This window comes from Lycium ferocissimum, unplaced genomic scaffold, assembly GCF_029784015.1.
Source record: "Lycium ferocissimum isolate CSIRO_LF1 unplaced genomic scaffold, AGI_CSIRO_Lferr_CH_V1 ctg3281, whole genome shotgun sequence".
Lineage (NCBI taxonomy): Eukaryota > Viridiplantae > Streptophyta > Magnoliopsida > Solanales > Solanaceae > Lycium > Lycium ferocissimum.
The window spans coordinates 42,280-60,117 of record NW_026725377.1 but is presented as its reverse complement, the minus strand read 5'-3'; the positions used below and the strand labels follow the sequence as shown (position 1 = coordinate 60,117).

Here is a 17,838-nt window from a genome sequence, read left to right as displayed (position 1 = left end):
CGAACCCCTGCTCAGTAAAATATTTAAAAAAAATTCACAAGGCAGAGTTTGAATTTCGCTATGCCCCTTCCGGCACACTTTTAGTTATGTTTAACTAAAAGTCTGCCGAGGGGGGGCAGACTTTGCCTTGAAGCATATATTTTTATTTTTTTTATTTTTCAAGATAAACTTTTAGTTATGAATTAACTAAAAGTGTGCCTCATAAGACATAACTAAAAGTATGCCCCATAAGGCTGAACTTTTCATTAAGGCATAACTAAAAGTTTGTCTTATAAGGCAAAGTCTCTGCTTTAAGGAAAAGTTCTGGCCTTATGGGTCATACTTTTGGTTATGCCTTAACTAAAAGTCTGCCCCATAAGACATAACTAAACTATGCCTTAAGGAAAAATTCTGCCTTATGGGGCAAACTTTTAGTTATGCCGGATTCGGCATAACTTTAGTTTTTCCTTAAGGATTGTATGCCGGATCCGGCATACACGCCTCCAACCCTGCCTTGCGAATTTTTTATTTTATTTTATGCCTAAGCGGGGGTTCGGACCCAGAACCTCAGGTATTCGCCCACCTTTTCAAGCGAAGGGCAAAATTTAAAGCCACAAATATGAGGGCCAAAATTTAAAGACCACCCCAAAAAGAAGGCCAATCCGTGCAAAAAAATGATCTTTGCACTTCGTCCACAAATAAGCCCAACAAATTGTACAGGAAAGGAAGAGAGTACTATATCACATACAAAGAGATAGAAAACTAATACGTACTAACATAAAATAACATATTGCACACACACAAAATAAATGTAGATAAACATATGCTATAGACAAGCACAATCAAAATTCAAAATAATCGATCAAAATAGGATAGCAAGAACACTCAAAAACTTTTAGATGATAATATGTGAGTTATTTGCGAAAAGAAGTTCAAAGGGAATTCTGTTCAACTTCAAAGAAGGGATATACAACAGTAGTATGAGTTATTTTAAGAGAAAATTACACTCTATGTTAATTAGTGTAACAATACTATCAAAATTGACCCATATTTTTAAATCTTACGAAAAAATGACCCACTCTCCTCCTCCCTCTCTCTCTGCCTCCTCTCTCTTGCTCTCGTAATCTCCGACCACCACTACGTCGCTGACAAACAACAATTGATGGCGAACGAGAACCACTGGTGGCGTTAGGTTTGGTCTAAGTTGTTTGGCCGGAGATGGAGCGGCGGCGGCGTTGTGGTTGTTGCGCGACTGAGCTCCGATGATGAGTTCCGGCTAGAAATCTCGAGTCGCGCCGACGGAGGGGAAGTCGCAGGAGGTGGAGAAACTGGTAGGTGCAGGGGTAGTGGGTGTATAATAGTGTATAATATCCTATATGGGTGTATACACACCTCTTATACACTATTATACATGTTTATACACCCATATACATAATGTAATCAGTCCAAAGGTATAATCGTGTATAAATGTGTATTCGTGCATATTTTCGTGTATAATATTGTATAATTATATTTTTTAGTGTATATACCTACACATTATACACCTTCAAACACCTATATACATAATGTATCTGTCTTTTGTATATAAATGTATAACACTGTATAAAAGTGTTTTTGGGCTAAAGCTTTGCAATGTAAGTTTTGGACTATTTTTTTGCAATGTAAGTGAGCAAATTGTATATTTCTGAAATTTCCCCTTATTTTAACCCAATGCATGAGAAGAAATATGAGCAAAGGAAGTGGGGGCAGTATCATCAACAAATAGAACTATTGAGCCTGAAAAGGATTTATTCTTTTTGATGTCCTTAATAGAAAAACCGGAACTTATTGATTTAGAGAGAGCATTAAATATTTGTTAATTCATAGTGAATTTGCAAATACTAAGCAAAGACTAGGAACATCCATATATTATCTAGAACAAAATAATTAGAAGAGGAAATGAAGAGTTTACCATGATAAGTGTAAGCAATAGGAAATTGAGAATCATATAATTTACATCAAATAATCAGCGGTTATTACCAAATCATATTAAATATGGGTATTACAATTGATCGTACACATTACATATTACATGCGCACACATTGTTCAGTTTATTTTCTTTGAGCTTCAATCAAATATCAGTCTAATAATTTTTCAGCATTTCTCACCAAATAAAAAATATTGGGCAATTTCTTTTATTTGCCTGAATTTTAATGGATAGAGTTACTTTAATATCTATGCTTACGAGAGATAGCGAATACCTAATGAAATAATTAAGGTGCACAATCACTTAAACACCACTATCATAAAAAAAAAATTAACCCCAAATAATATCGAATTGAATAACAGACAAAAACTCTTCAGTCAAAATCTGAGGCCAAATTTTATTTTATTTTTTCAACCATTTGCATTTTACTCAAGTACACGGATGACGAAAATACTTTTACAATTTTTTGCACAAACAGAAAAGTTTTTTTTTGCAAATTGGTCAGTACTGTACTCCATTGTGGGTGTTTTAGAATGGGCCATTTCAACTTTTCCCCTATTTTGTGTTGGTCTTTAATTTTTGCTCCTCCTAACAAAGTAGTACCTTTTCATAGGAACTTGTATCCAACTAGGCACAAATTGCTGAAACATACTCAGTAAAATCTCACAAAGTAGAATTTGGGAAGGGTAGAGTGTACGCAGATCTTACCTCTACTTTGGACGGTCGAGGGGTTGTTTCCGATAGACTCTCGACACAAGAACAAGCAACTCAAAGCAGTATAAAAAATCATGTGAAAAATATTATAGATGCATGATAAAGCAGGATGAAAAGAAAAAGAAGAAGCAATAACTACCACAAATTAATATGATAATCGAAGTATAAGAAACAACATATAGTAGCAGAAATCGAAGGAGGAGAAACTAGAGTAACGCCAATTCGATTGTTAAAGGACAAAAATAAAAAATGAGACCATTTAAAGGACAAAAATTAAAGACCAGGTCATTTGAAAGGAAATTCAAGCCCATTTTTTGCGCGGATTGTCCTTCTTTTGGGGTGGTCTTTAAATTTTGTCCCTCATATTTGTGATCTTTAAATTTTGCCCCTCATATTTGTGATCTTTAAGTAGGGGTGGGCGTTCGGCTCTTCTGGTTCGCTTTCTCATACTTCTTCAAAAATATTTCGGGTTCGGTGTTTTGAAAGTGGACACCAAACACCGAACCAAACTAATCTTCCTGGTTCTTTCGGTTTCGGTTTTTTGAAGTTTGGTTCGGTTCGGTTTCGGTTTTTTCAATTCGGTGTTTTCGGCGGCAGCGCACGATTCTCGTTGAGCGTCTGCAGCATAAGGCTGCTTTCGTTCAACAATGTTAGCTCCTTCCACAGGCAGTTTTCTTTTTGTTTTCTAACGCAGTAATGTTTGCCATATATAAAAAAGTATATTAATTATTAACATTCTTTTTATAAGAAGGAAATGTCAGGTGGATGTGGGTGTCTTTGAAAGCAATAAGAATCATAACTAATTTAGATAAGGTGTCGCATTTTTAACAACAAAGAAGAGTTTTCGAACTTGGGGTTGGGTTATTTTCGTTTGATACAAAAGATGAAAAGAATGAAGTGGGCTTGGGTTTTTCGTTTGGGCTTAAATTAAATAGGGCATGGGCTTGGACTATTAATAATTTTGGGCTAAGACATAATATTTCGGTTTAAACCGAAAACCCGAAAACCCGAATACTAAACCCCGAACACCGAACCGAATCCCGAATTTTTTGAAAAGTTAAAAGACGAACCCGAACCGAAAACTCAAACCCAACACCGAAAAACCGAATTAATTCGGTTCGGTCCGTTTAATTCACTTTCCACTATTTATATTGCTTATCTTTAAGTTTTGCCCTTCGCTTGGAAAGGTAGGCGAATACCTGAAGTTCTGGGTTCGAACCACCGCTTAAGCATAAAATAAAAAAATAATTTAAAAGGCAATAATTACCGTGTGGATCCGATATACACGCCTTAAGAGAGTGTGTTTCACTGCCGGATCCGCATAACTAAAAGTCTAAAACTTAATTTTTTTTTCTTAAAAATTTGAACTTTTCCTTAAGGCATGTTTAGTTATTAAAAACGGATTTTTAGTTAAGGCATAATCAAATTATGCCCCATAAGGCGAAACTTTTCCTTAAGGCATAACTAAAAGTTTACTTTGAAAAGTTAAAAAAATAAAATACATGCCTCAAGGCAAAGTTCAAAATTTTTTAAGACTTTTAGTTAAATAACTAAAAGTTTTCCATATTTTTAACAAATCCATTTTTCCACGAATTTTTTAAAATTTTTTTTTTTTTTCAGTGAAACATAACTAAAATCAATTTTTTTTTAAAAGTAGAGTTTAAATTCAAAAAAAGAAAATCGCCTTTTTATTTTTTTTAGTTTTTTTTTTTTTTTTTTAAATGCATAAAAAAATCAAATTTTCAAATTAAAAAAAAATTCAAATTTTGTCTTACAAATTTTTTTAAAATTTTTATTTTTCAAAAAAAATTGAAATTTAGATAAAAAAAAAATTAAAGAAAACAAATTATACACATGGGACAAAAGTTAAAAGACCACCCCAAAAGAAGGATAATTCTGCAATTGCCCAATTCAGGCAAATTTACTTTCTTCTTTTACTTAAAACTTTAAAATAATTCACTTTCCACTCATTTATATTGCAACCTTTTTTTTTTTTGGTCATATTATTTTTATTCCAGCTTCATTAATTAATTAATATGGACTCTCACAATCTTCACACTTGAACAAGGGTTTCAGTTTCCCATAGATCCATATAGCTCACACCCGACGATGAACCGTGACGTGTCACAGCCGTTAGCCACGTCACCGGTTCTCAAAACCGAAACAACAACTGATCGGCGTTACGTTATTAAACCGGAATCGAACGGTTCGGTTAATGCTCCGGTTCGGAATCGTGACACTAACGGCGTCGTTGTATACACAAGGAACAAGAGATTGAAAAGTAACGCTAATGAGCGTAGTGGCATAGTTGTAATTAACGATGTAACGGAGGGTAATTCCGGAATCCCAGTGTTGAAGTGTAATTCAAGTGGTAAAGTCGTAATTAACGACGAAACAAAGGGTATTTCCGTAATTCCAGTGCGCAACGGTGAGAATGTTGTCGTCGAAGAAGAACCGAGTGGTGGCAAAGTTGTAATTAACGATGTAACCGAGGGTATTTCCGTAATTCCATTGTGCAACGGTAGCGTTGAAGAAGAACGGAGTGATTTGAAGTGTAATTCAAGTGGCAAAGTTGTAATTAACGATGAAACTGAGGGTATTTACGGAATTCCAGTGTGCAAGCGATTGAAAAGTGCGGCTAATGAGTGTAATTCAGGTGGTAAAGTTGTAATTAACGATGAAACAAAGGGTATTTCCGTAATTCCAGTGTGCAATGGCAGCGTTGAAGAAGAACTGAGTGATTTGAGGTGTAATTCAAGTGGTAAAGTTGTAATTAACGATGAAACAAAGGGTATTTCGGGAATTCCAGTGCGCAACGGTGGCGTTGAAGATGAACCGAGTGATTTGAGTGGTAAAGTTGTAATTAACGAGGTAACAGAGGGTAAAATGGTGGAAATTGAAGTCAAAGAGGAGTCAACGTTAACAGTCAACTGTGTTACTACTGTTAATGTGGAACCACTTAATATGTCTAATGAGAATTTGGAACTGTTGGAAGGTAAATTGATTACATGTGGTGAAGTTCATGATAGTAATGGTGTGTCTGTATTGAGTAGTAGTATGGAAATATCGAAGAAGATATCGATTATAGGAAGACCTACTACTGTTAAGGAGCTTTTCGAAACTGGTTTGCTTGAGGGATATCCAGTTTTTTATAATGGTGGCAAGAGGGTAATGCTTTTTTTGTGTTTTGTTACGTATTAATTGTTGCATGAAAATACCAATATATTATAATTAACTATGCTATACTTGTATTTGGAATGATTTGGGTTAGTGGCGCAGAGGTCAGAATTTTTACTAAGGGGTTTAAAATATATAGTGAAAATTACCAGGTTTAGCCCGTATTTGTGTATATAAACACCTTTTATACGCTATTATACACTTTTATACCAGGTTGATACATTCATGTTATATGGGAAATTGATCACGTGTAGTAAAGTTCATGCTCGAGACTTGGTTTGCTTGAGGGATATGCAGTTTTCTATAATGTTGGCAAGAGGGTAATGCTTTCTAAGCTTAAACGTGCGTGGATTGTTTATTTGTTTGTTTTCTTACGCATTAAGGGGTCGTTTAGTAGCTGATTAGAGTTATGCATGTATTAGTAATACATGTATTAGTTATTAGGGAATGGTGGCAAGAGGGTAATGCTTTTTTTTTTTTTTTTCTTTATGTATTATTGTTGCATGAAAATATCTGTACATTATACTTCACCAAAAAAAAAAAAAAAATCTGTACATTATAATTAACTCAGCTATACTTGTATTTGGAATGATTTGGGTTAGTGGCGCGGAGCCAGAATTTTTCATTAGGGGGTTCAAAATAATACAGGGAAAATTATGCTCTATGTATAATTGGAGAAAATATTTACGCCACGTTGCCCATATTTTGAGTTTGTTACCTGGTTTAGCCCATATTTGTGTATAAACACCTTTTATACACTATTATGCACTTTTATACCAGGTTGATACATTATGTATAATGCTTTCCCCCAGGTATAGTGTTGTATAATATTGTATATTAGGCTACGTGGCGTAATAAATTATGTTCGGCTATATATTTTTGAACCTTATAATTAACTCTGCTATACTTCTATTTGGAATGATTTGGGTGAGTGGTGTAGCCAGAATTTTTACTAAGGGGGGTTTCATAGGGGCTCAAAATAATCAAAATTGATCCCTCGTTACTGCCCAAAGGAGCAGTAATAGGTAGGGATGACAGGATTTGAACCCGTGGCATTTTGTTTGTAGAGAATTCCTGTCTTGGGTAAACGCATGAGGACGTCAAAGGGATTGAACATTTACTATAGTATATACATAAAAATAATTTCAACCTTGTATATATAGAGTAATTTTCTGCCCGTGAACCCCTTGCTCCCACCTGGCTCCGCCCCTGATTTGGGTCTGGATAGAGCAGACTGGTTACATATGATCTTGACAGAGGCTTAATAATAGTTGTTACAGACACACACACACACACACAAAAAAAAAGACACATACATATTCATTATTAGCTAAAGAAAGGGCTGGAAACGCACCCAAGGGTGTGGCCTAGTAATCAATGAAGTGAGTTGAGAATCATGAGGTCTTAGGTTCAAAACCTGCAACACTAGGTGATTTCTTTCTATCTCTCCAAGTCTTGTTGGACTGTGTTATCCGGTACCTGTGCTGGTGGGAGGTAGCCGGTACCCCGTGAAATTATTCGAGTGCGCGTAAGCTGGTCCATACACCACGGTTATAAAAAAAAAAAAAAGGGCTGGAAACACCCTGTGTGTAGATTTTTTTGGTGTTGCCCAGTTGTCGGACTTTCTTCTTTCTGGGGTAGTTATGGGAGAAAACCATTGGAGCCCGTTTATATTATGCGATATGAATATTAGAAAACAATGTATGTTGAGTGTGCTCTGTTTATAGAGTTATAGCCCGAACATGAATGGGAGTCGAGTTGAAAACAGTAAAGCAGCATTGGCATTCAACTGTGGAGTGTGGACATGTTACATGGATTTATTATTGCAGGAAGCTACATCATTTAGTTTGCTGTGCAGTTTCTCTTGTCAAAAAGCTTATCTAGCTTTCCCTATCAATGTTCCTCATCTAGTTTGGACTGAAAATTCAAAATGGTCATGGAATTGATTAGTTTTATCTTATTCTGAAGGCTGAATTGTCTTAATTTAGGGAATTCCACTGAGGGGAACAGTCAAAGATATTGGAATTCTATGTTCTTGTGATCTGTGCAAGGGTGCCAGGGTGAGTATTTGTTATTTCTGTATCTCTTTTTTGCTCTTTGTTGACTCTGTAGTTGTTTGGGTCTTAACTTTTCCATTAATTGGCTGTATGACTTTCTTTTAGGTTGTTCCTCCTTGCAAATTTGAGATCCATGCATGTAAAACATATAGACGTGCATCACAGTATATCTGCCTGGAGAATGGGAAGGGTCTCCTTGATGTGGTCAAAGAATGCAGGAAAGGTTCTTTGAAGAATTTAGAAGCAACAATTCGGAGCTTCATTGGCCCGATTCCTGTGAAAGAAAATATCATATGTCAGAATTGCAAAAGTGAGCTTTCTTATGTGAAGTTGAATATGGTGACAGGTTTTCGCACAAGTACACTCAAATGATCTTTTTCTTGATTTCTCATGGTGGCCAGGGTATTTTGCTGCAACCTCAGTTGGAAAAATTGATCAAATTTGTGATTCTTGCGTAGTCTCTTTAAGATCAGAAGCCACTCCAACTCAGTCAATAAAAGTTGAAGCTGGGTATGTTTCTGTTGAAAATAAGCTTATGATTATATTGATACTTTTGGGTGTTTCACTGGACTCTAGTCTTCTTATACTCCATCAGTTGCATTTTATGTGTCTTAGTTTGACTAGGCATGAAGTTTTAAGAATGTAAAGAAGACTTTTGAATCTTGTGGCCTTAAACTAAATAGCTTTGGCTCAGACCCGGTATATGTATTAAGAAATTAAATATTTATAAATATTTGACTGTGAAGGAATCCATCAATTTCGAATCCTGGATCTGCTTGTGTCCAAGCAAAAGGCTAAGTCGTATAGGAAGAGCATGGTCTATTAAATCTATTTAGCGCGAGGCAGGTGTTTCTGCTCTCAGTTGGCTTTCAGGGTTAATGCTTCTGATGAATGGAATAAAACTAGTGGTTGTCATGAACTTAAAGCTATTTATCATTCTTTCGGACAAGTAGCATGGATTTAACACTATTAATTGCATGAACCAAAGGACACTTTGTCACATCTCATGTTTCTTTATTATTAATATCTTTTTGAGAGTTGAGTTTATGATTTTTCCTTGTAAGCATTAGCTGATTTATTCTTACGAATGGTTATGTTGCAATTTATATTACTTTTTAGTTTGTATAGATGTGTTTGCATAGTCAGAAGCTCTCAGTAGTCTCTGCTCTTGTTTTAATGACATTGCTAATCTTGTTTTTGTAAAATTAGGATATTTGAGCCCGTTCTGAACATAAATTCCTCCGAAACTTCAACTGCGTCAGATACTTCACTAAAAAGGAGTAGAGGAAGAAAAAAGAAAAAGTTGGTATCTTTTCCAGTTGACTAATTCTGCTTGATTTTGCAGTCTGAATATTTTCAGCATGACTAAATGGTTTAGCCAACATGTAATAATGATGTTTTATTATTGCTGTAAGGGATGTGGAAATATATTCAAGGAAAAAGTCCCTCAGAATATCTTCGGCGCATATAATCTCAGGAAGGAGGGATCAGTTGAAGACACCAAACAGGTGTGTTATGTTACTCAATGTTTCTCTATTTGATATTTTCACTTTGCTTTGTCTGCAACATCAAATTTACTCTGTAAAAATGCAAATTTTTGCCATCTCTCTCTTACGCACTTTTATTTGGAACCATCTAGGTTATCCAATCCAGTTCTTTCTCCACACTCAAATGGAGCTGCCACGATGTGCAACTCTTTCAGAGATAAGATGCAGAGCAAGATCTCAAAAAAGTTGGTGAATATTTGGCTAGTCAATTGCCAGTAATTTCCTTTTATCTGATATATTACCTCTCACTTGTATGGTGCCTGTATTCTTTAATTCAGATTGTCGAAATCCATTGCAGCTTCGAGTTCCTTGAAAATTGGTTCTCTTGGTGTTTCAGTACACTCTAGGACCCAATGGAAAATTACAAAAAAGTTGGTGCCATTCCTCTTTGACATTTGCTATTCTGGATTTCATCTGTCAGCACATTTCTTAAAGTCAATGTGATTGCTTGCATTTAGGGATCAAAAACTGCATTGGTTGGTTTTTGAGGAAGGTGGACTGCCCGATGGGACTGAGGTAGCTTATTATTCTCGTGGAAAGGTACCGAGCATTCCCTTTTCTTAGTTGAGACATCTTATAAGTGCTAGATGCTAAATATGGTTTGTTTTGTTATAATTGTGATTTGCTCATTTATCATTGGCAGAAATTGCTCATTGGTTATAAGCAGGGATCTGGTATATTTTGTTCTTGCTGCAATTCTGAGGTACAATTCTTGTAGCTTGCATAATTTTTCCAAAAAATGAAAACCTTGGTTCTTTGCATAGGGTTTCATAACCGTCACATAAGACATAATGGTTGCTTTCCTGTCATGGTTAGGTTAGTCCATCACAATTTGAAGCTCATGCAGGTTGGGCGTCTCGCAAAAAACCGTCAGTGTCATTCTTCTGTTTAGCTGTCTTTTAACGAAAATTCATCCTCATTAACTTTTAGCTTACCTTTTTCTTCTGACGCATTCCCATTTAGATGTTTGACATTTTCTCATGTCTCTGCAGCTATGGATACATTTACACTTCAAATGGAGTGTCCCTGCATGAATTTGCTATATCCCTATTGAAAGGCCGTAAGTCTTCTGTCAAAGACAGTGATGACCTGTGCATCATATGCGCAGATGGTGGAAAACTGGTGCTTTGTGATGGATGCCCAAGGGCCTTCCATAAAGGTTAAGTTGTAGGGCCTTAATATTTCCACCCAACACTTTCTTTTGTGCATGTGGGGTTTCTTTATTTTCTTATTGATGATTAAAACCATCAAGTTCTATTTCATCATCCCATGCATTAACTAGCTTTTCTTTTTTTCCTTTTTTCGGGTGTGTCCGCGTGTGTGTGTTGGGTCAGGTTACGACAACTGCTCATAAATTTGTCGTCTGGCATTAGAGCACCGAGTTAGACATTGGGACACAACCCCCGCCCTTACCCCCACACTACCCTCCCGGGGGCAAACTAGAGAGGCATGTTAAGATAAAGCAAAAGAGATAAATAAAAGATATTATATATCGCTAATTGTGGAAGTTACTGTCGAAGTGCCAGGATTGTTTAGTTTGTAATAGGCTCAAAACTCCTTAGATGTCTTTCAGGTTTAGTGTGCTCTTCATATCTTGGGAGGACAAAGTTAGAGAGGAAAAAGTATTAAGCATATTGTAGAGGAAGATAATATGTCTGAAACAATTTCAACTCTGATCATGAGTCACATTGTGCAATGTTTTGAACCATTTTCCATCTAAACTATCTTATTCAGTTCTTTAGAGGAGTCTCTGATGATGAATAAGGATTACTCAAGTGGATTGAGGCCTTGTTTGTTTATATTAAGATGAAGATGTATGAATCTGAATAGGCATAATACATAAACAGGCCCTCAAACTTGGCCTCAGCTAGCAAGTGTTCCCTCCAACTTTGGGGGTGGACAAGTAGGAACCTCAACTTGTCTCCACTTTGCCAGTTAAAAACTCCCAACTTACAGAATGATCATCTAAACACCTCAAATTTTATGTGCCACGTCAGCATTTGTGTTTACGTGTTCAACTTTATACAAGTTGAGGTGCCTACTTGTGCACACCCAAAGTTGGAGGGCATACTTGCCAGCTGAGGACCTGTTTATGTATTATGCCATCTGAATACATGTACGATTATTAATATATTGTTTCTAAATCTGGATGTTGGTAAATTAAAACTGTTTGTTTTCTCAAAGATTGAACTTAATACTCTCTTCGACTAATCTATGTAACGGTTTTTGATTGGGCACGAAATTTAAGAAATTAAAGATGACTTAACCAAATATATCTAAAGTATCCTTTTAAATGAGTGGTGGTGAGAGTTCCCCTAAATCATGTCGTTAAGGGTAAACTAGGGATGTTCGACAGCAGGGGATTTGCCTTCTGGGTCTAGCTCGTCGCACTGGGCTTGCCTAGTGCGGGTTGCCTCTCCTGTGTGGTTTGCGAGCTATTGCATAGGAGCTGGGTTTACCCTGTGCGCACCCGCAGGGTAGCGGTTGCGGGTTCCCATGTCATAAAAAAAAGGGTAAAATAGGGATGCTAAGCTTAAGTAGTTTCCACAAAGAGAAAGGTGTCTTTCTTTTCGGGGACAGTCTAAAAAGGATAAGTGTCACATGAAACGAGATAGAGGAAGTATAATTTATCTTTATTTAGAAGCTAATGAAAATTGCCAAAATAAAAATAAAAATAGAAGCTGATAAAAAAAAATTCAAAAAGACTAATAATTATATATTATATCCACTAATTCTAGAGAAAATATAAATTTACATGGTGTTGTAGAAATTGTTTGTTTGACAAAGTACACTCTTAAAGCTAACGGCGATGGTGGCGATCGACGATGATGGTTGTGGGGTGGTTGTCGTGATGGTAGAGGTTGCCTGTGGTGGTTATGTGGAGGAGGTGGATTAGAGGTTTGTGGTGATGATGGTTGGTCATTAGGTGGGGGTTAGTGATAGAGGTGGTTAGTGGTGATGGCGTCGGCGGTTACACAGTGATAATGGGAAAGCAGACTAAATGGTCACATTCGCATGAATCTTACATTCCTTCTTAAAAAAGCCCTTCTCAAACAGACTACAAGATTTGAATGAATCAGACGTACCGAGAGCAAAGAATGGTTGCACAAGGACAAAACAAAAATATTCTTCATGGGCTAAGATCTGAATGATTCAGATTCATGCCTCGTGCCTCCTTTAAGTGAAATCAATTGAGCTAAGGTCTACAGCAGTGAGCCTTTAAGTAGTATGAATTGATTGAAGTTGACCTTTTAGTTTTAGATGATAACCACTTCGTCTCTAATAATTCCCAACACGTTAAATTTGAAATATTGATCTATTCAGTACAAACACTTGGGAAGATTATCCTAGCGCCTTGTTAATCGACTTGAACTTGATAAAAATGTTGTACCTGCCTTCTTGTTTGTTTTGGATGAAGTTTTTGCTCTACCAGTTTGCCATGTGGATTGCTTCTGTAAATTCTTATTGATCCCCTTTAATAAGGAAGACACAGCCACTAAGTCACAAGCGGCTGTTACTTTTTCTTTTTGATGACGGTGGTCCCGGATAGCTTGCGCACACCTTGACTATTCCACTGGTACCTGCTACCTCCCACCAGTGCCCCTTCCCCCCTCCCAAGCACAAGTACCTGGACTGATCATCTCTAAAAATAAAAGAAAGAAATATTAAGGTTCTGATAGTTGTCTACTTAATCCTATAGATTTGCTTATAATGACAAATAAGCTGTGTTTTTGGACAATCAGTTCCATGTCTCCATTTAGGTGAGCAGCATGCGGCTATGGATTAGTTTTGAGAAAATTTCAGACTTGCCTCTGTTTGTTTCTTTTTTCTAGTTTTGAGAAAATTTCAGACTTGCCTCTGTTTTGTTTCATTTTTCTTTCTTTCACCTCTTAAAAATTCTGGTTCCTTTACTGGTAAAATTTCAATATTCCATTTAAGTGGTATTGATGTTTGTTTTCAATTGTCTATGCAGAATGTGCATCATTGTCAGCTGTTCCCCTTGGTAAATGGTACTGTAAGTATTGTGAAAACAAGTTTCAGAGGGAGAAGTTTGTGGAGCACAATGCAAATGCTGTTGCTGCTGGGAGGGTTTCTGGTATTGATCCCATAGAGCAAATAACCCAACGTTGCATTCGTATTGTCAAGAACCCAGAAGAGGCAGAAGTTATAGCATGTGTTTTGTGCAGGTAGTTGTCTGCTTTTAAAAAAGTTCAAAACCTAATGTCTTAGCTTTTGTAGTATAATGAAGCGAATATTTGTTGTACACAGGTGTTACGATTTCAGTAAATCTGGATTTGGTCCACGCACAGTTATCCTTTGTGACCAGGTATTTCCTCTACATTTCTTATAACTGCCTTATTCGACCAAGTTATATGATTAAAAGGCTTTACTCACCTTTCATATCCAGTGTGAGAAGGAATATCATGTTGGCTGCTTGAAGAAACGCAAGATAGCTGATTTAAAGGTTAGTCCATTTGCATTTTAGGATTATTTCATGGGAGATCTCCGTTCTTTGTCCAGGATTCCTGCTACTTCATTTTGTTTCATTCCCTTTTTTCCTCTTTTGTTTTCCTTTTTAAATTTATATTTTTTGGGATTCTCATGTTAAAAATTTAGTGCAACTTGCATCGCAGGAGCTGCCTAAAGGAAAATGGTTCTGCTGTGTGGATTGCAAGAGGATCTATTCTGCACTGCAAAATTCGCTGAACTCGGGAGAAGAGAAGCTGTCAGAATCTTGCCTGGGCGCTGTAAGAATGAAGCTAAGGGAAAAGCGTTTGGATTTTGTTGGTGTTCCTGATGTGAGATGGAGACTTCTAAGTGGCAAAATTACTTCTCGTGAAACCAGAGTGTTACTAGCAGAAGCTGTTTCAATTTTCCATGTAAGCATCAGCCCTGAATTATTTTTGTCCACACTTTCAGTGAGCAGACTTTGGCTGTGATAACCATGTTCACTGTGTGATGTTACTTAAACTGTTTAGTCTCCAACTTATCTGAGATGGGATGGGTTTGCTGAGTAGGGTTCAGTTTTATGCCTTTACATTATTTTGTAACTTTGATTATGTGATTTTTATGTGGCCACATTAAGTTTAATTTTGAGAAATGAGAATTTAGACTTCATTAGCTCCATCAATATGGCTTAGAGACCATATTTTTGCTTTCTGGTTAACTCCCTGATTTAGATTTGAAGTTTTTATTCTCAAGAGTTAACCACGATTCTTTTGTGTATGTAACATGCATCTACTTGATGCCTTCCTAATACAACATCTTATTTAATCAATTTTTTTTTTTTTGAGAAATGAGAATGAGTGCTTCAAAGAATTTATTAATCATGAGAAACAGACTTGTCATCGCTATATTCCATGGTAAATTTCTTTCGTGGAATTTTACCTGCTGTTTCCTTCTGTAGTCGGAGTTGATATAATGTTCTCTTGATGTTATTTCGTCATATTTTTTCTTGTACGCTCACATAGAGGTTTTGTGACTTTCTTGTTCTGCGATGTTTTGTGGTTGGTTCATTTAGATTTTCTGTGTTCCCTTAAAGGGTTTTAAAACTATTTTGAGGTTGTATCTTTTGTTTTGTCAATGATATGAGTGAAAAAGTTAGAATCATCATTATTGACTTTTCAGGATTGCTTTGATCCTATTGTTGATTCGGCAACTGGACGTGATTTCATTCCATCTATGGTCTATGGGTAAGCTTCTTCGTTGTTATGCAGAGTGAACTGGATTTTTATTTATTTTGCCATTGTTGTTATCTATGATATTTGTTCTTCCTTGCAGAAGGAATATTAGGGGCCAAGACTTTGGGGGCATGTACTGTGCTATATTGACAGTAAAGTAAGAAATGTGTTGCAATTTGTTTCGTTTGAAACTTCTCATTTTTAAGCACATTTTGATTACATAACTCAAAAGGCTATTTGGTTATCGTGTAGCTCAATAGTAGTATCAGCAGGGATCCTCCGTATTTTTGGTCAGGATATGGCAGAGCTTCCTCTTGTGGCAACACGTATTGATAGCCAGGGCCAGGTAAAGCTGTGTAACTGTTCGGGAAAATGGTTCAATTTATTTTCTATCGGATGACTTTCTCTCAATTTTTGTTGCTTTACCTGTGTCGCATACTCTTTAAATTTCATTCACTACTTGATTGGGTTACATATAGTTACATTCTGGAAGGTCCATATTTTGAATGTCTTGCCTTATTTATACTTATTTTGGCTTTTAAAGTTTGGAGTTGCGTAAAAAAGAAGGTTGGTTGCCTGACTGGACCATTTCTTTATAAACTTCTCCTGCTTGACCATATTTGACCCAACGTATGTAGATATGACGAATTTGTTAAAAAACTGGTGGAAGAGGCCCAGCATCCTCCAAAATTTATTGGCCAATCGCAGAAGTTTGACTTCTGCTGGACTACTGGCCTATTGGGCGGCCGGCAGTATTTCAGCTTTTACGTTCGTCTTTATTGTTGATCTATTTTCTTCAAGATGATCCTCAAGGGGTTCTAATTTGGGTAATACTAAGACACATTTAAACCTAACTGGATGTCCCTTAACACCCACTCTAATCCTAATTCATTTTTTGCCACGGTGGAGAACATTGATTGGCAACATAGTGTATCTGACATCGTCATGTACTCATGTTGACACTAGGTGTTTGATTCTGATGATTCTTTTATGGGAAATCATAGTTCTTGCTTATTACATGTTAGAGGCCTGTCAAGTAATTAGAAATAGTGGAATACATCTTATTAGCGATCTTTCTTCAGCTATTGTTCTTGACATGTCCAAGTTAAGAATGTATGCTTTGAATATTTACAGGGTTACTTTCAGTTGCTTCTCTCCTGTATAGAAAAATTGCTTGCATTCTTAAATGTAAGAAAATTTGTACTCCCTGCTGCTGTTGAATCAATGTCAATATGGACCGAGAAATTCGGATTCAAAGAGATCCCACCAGATCAGGTATGTTGTACAAGTCCTGGCCTCTGCTGCATCTGTTTTCCGTCTTCTTTTCCCCTTCGAATACAAAGCAACTATCCTTTTTAATTCTTCTAAGCGACTGTTTTACATTGCAGCTTGTCAGCTACAAAAAAACCTGTTGGCAAATGATTACCTTTAAAGGAACATCTATGCTGGAAAAAATGGTTCCTAAATGTCGAATCATTCGGCATGAGGAAACTGAAACTGATGCACCAGATGAGTAGTAGTAGGCTGCAAATAGGATTTTTTTCCATTCAACCCATTTTGTAGAGAGATTTCTGACCACATGTATATATTAGAATCTTATTTAATCAAAGAGGATGAGTTGAACTTTACAAATTATGAATTTGAGAGGATCAAAATTTTGTAAAGAAGGTTCTTATTACTTAAAAGTCAATGCTGTTGCATGTTTATAAGTTAGATTCATGTTCTTTCTGTCGAACATCCCCAACCCACCCCTAGGGTATTGAAAGAGTGAAAGAAGAAACCATACCTTATCCTTTGAAGAATGCTCCAATATTAAATTTTCGGGGGCTGATGTGTAATCCCCAAATTGATTCAAGGGAGACCTTGTCAAAATAATTTAGAAAGATATTTTTGTTGTGTGGTATATTATGTATAAGCATTATAAAGAAAAGAAAAATTGGCTATGTACTTAAAAAATTATAGGAAAACTTCATCAAAAAAATTATAAGAAAAGAAGAAAAATACTAATAAAATTTAGCAAGAGTAGGATGGGTTGAGTTATGCTCCATGATTTAGTTCATTTTGACCTAGCTAATTTTAGTCCAAGTAATCATTTACCCCCCTAATTGTTAAATTTGCACATTTTGCCATGTTCAAGATCAACCCAACCCTTTCATTTGATGCCCCTGATCTGGAAATTGGAGGTTACCCATCAACTTGATGACAACCATGGTGCTTTTGATCAATAACCTCCCATCGGTTTTGATCAATATGTAGCCCAGACTTGAATGACGTTTAAGAACTAATATAAATTTTAGAGTTAATATCTGTTAATCATACCTTTTTGGAACTAGAGATACAATGTTCTATGTTGCTCCCCACCATCATATTAGGGGATGTACTGCCTTTGGTTGGCCACTTGTCATGGCCTTGGCAGGGGCGGATTTAAGTGGAGGTGAGCGTGTTCATCCGAATACTCTTGGCAAAAAATTACAGTGTATATATAGGATATATTTTCTGTTTTTATGTACATATATTAATTTTGAACACCTTGAACAAATGCAAAAAGGTTAGCTCAGGCGGTCCAAAATGTTAAAATTATCGCTAGCATTCTAGGTTCAATTCCCATATAACAACTTTATTTTTTATATTTAGCTTTTGTTGTTTTTTTCGAACCCCCGAAAATAAAATCTTGCCTCCACACAAAATTTAGGTCCAACTATTTAGGTGTTCGTTT

At 36.3% G+C, this 17,838-nt stretch overlaps 1 protein-coding gene across 5 annotated transcripts; it reads left to right on the top strand.

Moving 5' to 3' along the window:
• The first annotated feature begins 4,631 nt into the window (after positions 1 to 4,631).
• On the top strand, positions 4,632 to 16,835 carry LOC132044038 (uncharacterized). 5 transcript variants are annotated; one of them, XM_059434514.1, is made up of 23 exons: positions 4,642 to 4,959; positions 5,113 to 5,157; positions 5,413 to 5,828; positions 7,826 to 7,897; positions 8,000 to 8,204; positions 8,296 to 8,404; positions 9,104 to 9,196; positions 9,310 to 9,402; positions 9,534 to 9,626; positions 9,720 to 9,812; positions 9,900 to 9,981; positions 10,085 to 10,144; positions 10,258 to 10,310; positions 10,434 to 10,600; positions 13,415 to 13,628; positions 13,711 to 13,768; positions 13,850 to 13,906; positions 14,076 to 14,321; positions 15,070 to 15,134; positions 15,223 to 15,279; positions 15,375 to 15,468; positions 16,257 to 16,397; positions 16,511 to 16,835. In XM_059434514.1, exons 1-23 carry the CDS (start codon positions 4,770 to 4,772, stop codon positions 16,637 to 16,639), a joined length of 2,832 nt encoding a protein of 943 aa, XP_059290497.1. In that variant the 5' UTR covers positions 4,642 to 4,769; the 3' UTR covers positions 16,640 to 16,835. The 5 variants fall into 5 exon arrangements, with proteins under 5 accessions (XP_059290498.1, XP_059290495.1, XP_059290494.1 ...); XM_059434512.1 differs by having other exon boundaries at positions 4,640 to 5,129; positions 5,214 to 5,828; XM_059434513.1 differs by having other exon boundaries at positions 5,113 to 5,828.
• Positions 16,836 to 17,838: the final 1,003 nt, after the last annotated feature.

What these genes read in the sequence shown, in the direction of transcription:
- LOC132044038 (XM_059434511.1), top strand. Translation starts at nt 4,770, where the DNA reads ATGAACCGTGACGTGTCACAGCCGTTAGCCACGTCACCGGTTCTCAAA. An exon ending in TTTATAATGGTGGCAAGAGG is followed by an intron (nt 5,829 to 7,825) that starts GTAATGCTTTTT and finishes GTCTTAATTTAG; the next exon opens with GGAATTCCACTGAGGGGAAC. An exon ending in CAGAGCAAGATCTCAAAAAA is followed by an intron (nt 9,627 to 9,719) that starts GTTGGTGAATAT and finishes TCTTTAATTCAG; the next exon opens with ATTGTCGAAATCCATTGCAG.